The 6,715-nt window shown below is 36.8% G+C and overlaps 1 protein-coding gene across 1 annotated transcript; it reads left to right on the top strand.

Moving 5' to 3' along the window:
• Positions 1-4,380: 4,380 nt before the first annotated feature.
• LOC110288465 (olfactory receptor 1537) lies at positions 4,381-5,325 on the top strand. Its single transcript, XM_021154806.1, has one exon. It carries the CDS (start codon positions 4,381-4,383, stop codon positions 5,323-5,325), a length of 945 nt encoding a protein of 314 aa, XP_021010465.1.
• The last annotated feature ends 1,390 nt before the right edge of the window (positions 5,326-6,715 follow it).

The raw sequence follows: 6,715 nt of genomic DNA, 5'->3' as shown, positions 1-6,715 counted from the left end.
ACTTACCTGGTTAGAGTTAGACTAAGATTTTTAAATAATATTTGTGGATATTGTGAAGGGTTTTGCTTCCCTTATTTCTTTCTCATATGTATAAATGAAGCCTAATGATTTGGTTGAGTCAATCTGAAATCCACTCATATTGCTGAAGTTGTTTCTCAGCCATAGGAGATCTAGGGCAGAATTTTTGGCATCCCTTATGTATACTATTCATACAATCTGCAAATAGTGATACCTTGATTTCTTTCTTCCTAATTTGTATACATTTTGAGGTTCATTGTTGTCTAATAGCCCTAGCTAGAACTTTGAATACTATATTGAATAGATAGGGAAAAAATGAGGCAGCCTTTTCTTGTCCCTGACTTTCGTGGGATTGTTTCTAGATTATCTCCATTTAATTAGAAGTTGCCTGTTGGTTTGAAGTATAATGCTTTTATTATGTTTAAGTGGGTGCCATAAATTCCTAATCTCAATTTTTTAGCATAAAGAAGAGTTATATTTTTTCAAAGGATATTATAGTTTATCATGTGAGTTTTTTGAGTTTGTTTATATGGTGGAATATGTTGAGGTATTTTCATATATTGAACCATTTCTACATGCTTGGGATTAAGCCTACTTGATCATGGTGAATGATGGTGTTGATACATTCTTGTATTTAGTTTGCGAGAATTTTATTGAGTATTTCTGCACTGATATTCTTAAGCATATTTTGTCTAACATTCTTTCTTTGTGTGTCTTTGTGGGGGTTAAGTATTAGAATAACTGTGGCTTTATACAGTAAATGAGGTAGAGTTCCTTATGGTTCTGTTTTATGAAATAGCTTGAGGAGTCTTGGCATTAGCTCTTCTTTGAATGTTTGGTAGAATTTCACCTAAAACTATCTGGCACTGACCTTTTTGTGGATGGGAGTTTTTTTTTAATGATTGCTTCTATTTCTTTAGTGGTTATAGGAATGCTTCGATGGTTTACATGATCTTGATTCAACTTTTGTAAGTGGTATCGGTCTAGAAAATTATCCATTTTATTTAGATTTTCCAGTTTTGTTGAGTACAGTCTTTTGTAGTAAGATCTGATAGTTTTTTGTTTTTTTTTTGATTTCCAGAGTTTCTGTTGTTAACTCTCCCTTTTCATTTCTGATTTTGTTCATTTGGATACTGATTCTGTGTTCTTTAGTTAATTTGGCTAAGGGTATATCTATCTTTTTGATTTTCTCAAAAAAACAGCTCTTAATTTTTTTTTTGATTCTTTGTATAGTTCTCTTTTTTTCTAATTGGTTGTATCCAGACCTGAGTTTGACTTGTTTCTTCCCTTCTACTCTTCTTGGGTGTGTTTGCTCTTTTTCTTCTAGAGATTTTAGACATGGAGTTAAGTTCCTAGCCTAGGACCTCTAAAATTTCTTTATGAAGGTACTTAGTGCTATGAATTTTCCTCTTAGTCCTTCTCTCATGGTTTCCCACAAGTTTGGGTATGTTGTGCCTTAATTTTCATTGAATTCTCAAAAGTCTTCAATTTTGCTGTTTATTTCTTCCCTTTTTATGAATGTGAGTAACCTTGCATTTGTGTCATAGACATTCATAATTAAGAGTTCACCATTGTGGATTTTTCCTTTGGTGACTATGAATTCTCTATCCACATCTCTTTTGTTATTTTCTGGTTGAAAATCTAATTTATTGGATATTATAATGGCTACTGAAGTTTGTTTCTTTGAACCATTTCCTTGGAATTTTTCCAGCCTTCTTCTCTGAGGTAGTGTCTATCTTTGTCATTGAGTTATGTTTTCTGTATGCAGGAAAATTCTTGATCTTGTCTATGTATCCAGTTTTTTTTTAGCTTTTGTCTTCTTATTGGAGAATTGAGACCATTGATGTTGAGAGATATTAAAGGCCAATGATTGATATTTTCTGGTAATATTGTTGATGGATATGGTATTATATATGCATGGTTCTCTTCATTTTGGTGTTGTGAGATGATTACTTTCTACTGTTTTCTTGGGTGTAGTTACCCTTCTTGTGTTGAAGTTTTCCTTCTAGTATCCTTTGTAGGGTTGAATTAGTTGAAAGGTGTTGTTAAGATTTGGTTTTGTCATGAAATATCTTGGTTTCTCCATCAATGGTGATTGAGTATTTTTCTGGGCAAAGTAGCCTGGGCTGGTATTTCTGTTCTTTTAGGGTCTGTGTGACATCTGTCCTGAGTCTTCTGGCTTTTAGCATCTCTTTTGAGAAGTGTGGTGTATTTTAATAAGTCAGCCTTTTTCCTTTACAGCCTTTACTATTCCTTCTTTGTTCTGTGCATTTAGTGTTTTGATTAGTATGTGATGGGAGGATTATCTTTTCTGATCTAATCTATTAGGTGTTCAATAGACTTCTTCATTTTGGTCATCACTTTCTTAGGTGACGGAAGTTTTCTTCTATGATTTTGTTGCAGATGTTTTCTGGATTTTTGATTGGGAATCTTCATCCTCTTCTGTTCCTTTTAGCCTTAGTTTTGGTCCTTTTGTGTGTCCTGGATTTCCTGGGTGTTTTGAGTTAGGAACCTATTATACTTTGTGTTTTCTTTGACTGGTGTTTCAATAACTTCTATGGTATCTTTTATACCCAAGATTCTTTCTTCTATATCTTGAATTCTCTTGGTGAGGCTTGCATCTGTAGCTTCTGATCTTTTTCCTAGGATTTCTGTCTACAGGGTTTGTGATTTCTATATTCTTCTGTTTCCAGTTTTAGGTCATGGACTGTTTTGTTCTTTTTTTCACCTACTTGGTTTTGATTTCCTATATTCCTTTAAGGGATTTCTTCATTTCCACTTTAAGTGCTTCTACCTGTTTGCTTGTGTTTTCCTGTATTCCTCTAAGGGAGTTATTAATATCCTCCCTAAAAGGTTTCTACCATTTTTATGAGATGGAATTTTAGGTTAGAATATTGCTTTTCAGATATGTTAGGGTATCCAGACATTAAATGGTGAGAAAAGTGGGTTTTAATAGTCCCAGATTACATGATTTCTGTTGCTAATTTTCTTGTGATTGTCTCTTGCTATTAGGTTACATCTGGTGTTAATTGGCTTGGATCTTTCTTACTGGAGCCTCCCTGTTTGGAGGCAGTAGACCTAGGGACCTAGGTTAGGCCAGGCCTCCTGGGAGGCAGGAGGTGCTGTTTATGGTTGGGTAGGTTGGGGTTCTTGTGTCCCTCATTAGAACAGGAATCCTAAGTCCCTGGATAAAATAGTCCTCCTATGTCCATGGTTAGGGCAGACCTCCTGTGTCCCTTGTTAGAGAACCCCCAGGAAAAGGTCAAGTTTGGAGTACAAGGGTAGGATCTTCCCCAGTTCTGGACAGAGGTACATACTAGAAGGACTAGGGGGCTCTGGCAGAATAGGATACATCCCAAATCTGTTGAACTCTCAGCAGTTGCAGGGGTGGGGGAGTGGGGGTGGGGGTCACAGCTGGTGTGCTTATTGGGTAGAAGATTTCAACTGTGTGCCTGGTTAAGACTGACCTCCTGGGAGACAGGCAGTCTGTGTGGTGTGAAAGAGGGGCAGTCACACTGATCTGGCCAGGGTGAATGTACAGATCAGAAAGAAGATGGGGCTCCTGTAGAAAGGATAAAATACCTAATTTTCTACTTCAGGTTGACAATATGAACTTACAATGCAAAAATCATACTACAGATTTTTTGAGTGATAAGATGCCAGTGATACTTAATTCTTTACACTATAAAAAATATATTGTATTTTCTATCAATTTTATTGGTATGTAATAGGAGTGAATCTGGCCACTTTGCCTTTAAGTGTTCCTTAGGTAAACACTACTGACTGATTCTCTTCCAGAAATGGTTCCCAAACCAGCATCCCCTGCTAGCAATAGCACATGTTCACTATTTAATCCTAGTAGTAGGAAGTTTCAAATATTTAATTCAATGGGTGCTCCACCACTCAATTAATTTTCACTTTTGGGTATTTAAAGACTTTATGTAGATTAAGGATTAGAGAAATAGTAATATTTAAAAGTAGGGCTTTGGAGATCCCACCTGAAATTAGATTTTAGATAATAATTCATTCTTTGGGGGGAAGCTTACTTCCTCAACACAGTGGGATATTTTTCCACACTAATACCCACTCTACATCTTAAATTTGAGGCATAGTTTTGAACTCATGGAATTTTAAAGCTTTAATTCAGTGATTGGATTTTTTGTGAAGTGCATTATTATCTTTAAGTATATGTTTAAAAATTTTAATAAAAGTTAATTGTAATTAAGTTAATTCACTAATTATATTGAAGATAAATGTATAATTAGGCAGAAATAATTTAAGTGGGGGAATTTTGTACAAGTAAATGAAAATTAAACTTTTATCATTTAATTGACTTATAAATTTTTTCTCTATTAGATTTGAATGGAGGACATGGCAGCAGGAAACCACTGCACAGTGACTGAGTTCTTCTTAGCTGGGCTCTCAGAGAAGCCAGAATACCAGTTGCCCCTCTTCCTCCTCTTCACAGGAATCTATCTGATCACCATGGCAGGAAACGTGGGCATGATCACACTGATTGGACTCAGTTCCAATCTGCACACACCCATGTACTATTTCCTCAGCAGTCTGTCCTTCATTGACTTCTGTCAGTCCACAGTTGTTATTCCTAAAATGCTCATGAGCTTTCTGACAGAGAAGAACATCATTTCCTACTCTGAATGCATGGTTCAGCTCTACTTCTTCCTCACTTTTGGTATTGCAGAGTGCTACACATTAGCTGCAATGGCATATGACCGATATGTTGCTATTTGTAACCCCTTGCTTTACAATGTAACTATGTCCTCTCAGATTTACAGTTCTCTGATTTCAGGGGTATATATTTTTGCTGTGATCTGTTCATCCTTAAACACTGGCTTCATGTTTAGGACTCAGTTCTGCAATTTAGATGTGATTAACCACTATTTCTGTGATCTTCTTCCCCTCTTGAATCTTGCATCCTCTAATACCTACATCAATGAAATATTGATTCTATTTTTTGCTACACTGAATTCATTTGTCCCAGTGTTGACCATTATTACTTCCTACATCTTCATTATTGCCACCATCCTCTGCATTCACTCCAGGGAGGGCAAGTTCAAAGCTTTTAGTACTTGTAGTACCCACATCTCTGCTGTTGCTATCTTCTATGGTTCAGGTGCATTCACGTACTTACAGCCCTCATCACTGAATTCTATGGGCCAAGCAAAAGTGTCCTCTGTGTTTTATACTACTGTTGTACCCATGCTGAACCCTTTGATCTACAGCCTGAGGAATAAGGATGTCAGTATTGCTTTGAAAAAAATACTTGAAAGAAAAAAATTCATGTAAGCAGAAATCATGTAAGGATTATTTACCACAGAAAAATAATTTAAAATATATAGAAATATTTTTTACTCCACCTGTCATTATTATTACATATTTCCTAGGATCTTTTAATAATTTTACAATTGGAAATTGCAAGTTAATTTTTGAGTACCCAATATGTTATATGTTTATCAGAATTAAAAATTTATACAATTAGTATTGGTTACAAAAATTGTTATGATCACAGATGATATCCCATCATTTTATGTATATTTTTCTTCATATTTGATAGACTTTGCTTTAAAAATATAAACCTTTTTCTTACTTACAAAAAATGTCTTCTTTTAAAAAATATTTCATCTTTTTTTAAACTCCAGATTGTATCCCCTTCCTGTCCATTCTCTGAATATTCCACATCCAATACCTTTCTCCACCACCACACCTGACTCCATGATAATTTCCACATCCCTCACTTTCTACCCCATGAGAACTCTCTACTCATTGTGGACTTCTGTCTCTTGAGGATTAGGTGCATCTTCTCTGATTGAGTCCAGATCTTGCAGTCCTCTGCTGTGTTTGTGTAGGGGTCTTCCTTTTTGGTGGCTCAGTGTCTAAGATAACTCAAGGGGTCCAGGTTAGGTGACTCTGCTTATCCTCCTATAGTATTGTCTTCCTCCTCAGCTTCTTCCAGCTTTTCAATAATTCAACCACCAGGGACAGCAGCTTGTGCCCATTGGTTTGGTGTAAATAATCTGCATCTGAAACTTTCAGCTGCTTGTTGTATCTTTCAGAGGGCAGTCATGAAAGGTCCCTTTTTGTGAGCACACTATAGCATCAGTAACAGTGTCAGGCCATGGAGCTTCTCCTTGAGCCTGATCCCAATTTGATTCTGTTGCTGAACCTCCTTTTGCTCAGGCTCTTCTCCATTTTTACCCCTGCAGTTCTTTCAGACAAGAACAATTTTATGTCAGAGTTTTTACTGTGAGATGGCAACCCCATCTGTCACTTAATGCTCTGCCTTTCTGCTAGAGGTGGCCTCTACAAGTTCCCTCTTACTACTGTATGGCATTTCATGTAAGGTCCCTCAGTGTGAGTCCTGAGAGTCACCCACTTCCTAGGTCTCTGGTATATTATGGAGGATCCCCACACTTTCTACCTCCTTAGGTTGCCTGTTTCGATTCTTTCTGCTGGCCCTTGGCTTCAGTCTTGCTCCCCCCCAATACATGATCATGTTCCCCTCTTCTCTCCCTGTCTCATTTCCCACACAGTTCCCACACTCCCTGCCCCATCCTGAGATTGCCCCCTTCTCCCTCCCAGGAGGGATTGAGACATACTCACTTGGGCTCTTCAGCTTAACCTTTTTTGAGTTCTGTGGATTGTATCTTGGGTATTCTGTACTTTTGTTTGTTTGTTT

The sequence above is a fragment of the Mus caroli genome, unplaced genomic scaffold, assembly GCF_900094665.2.
Source record: "Mus caroli unplaced genomic scaffold, CAROLI_EIJ_v1.1 scaffold_17521_1, whole genome shotgun sequence".
NCBI lineage: Eukaryota > Metazoa > Chordata > Mammalia > Rodentia > Muridae > Mus > Mus caroli.
This window is presented reverse-complemented; position numbering and strand designations above follow the sequence as displayed.

Coding starts and splice junctions, on each gene's coding strand:
- LOC110288465 (XM_021154806.1), top strand. CDS start 4,381: ATGGAGGACATGGCAGCAGGAAACCACTGCACAGTGACTGAGTTCTTC.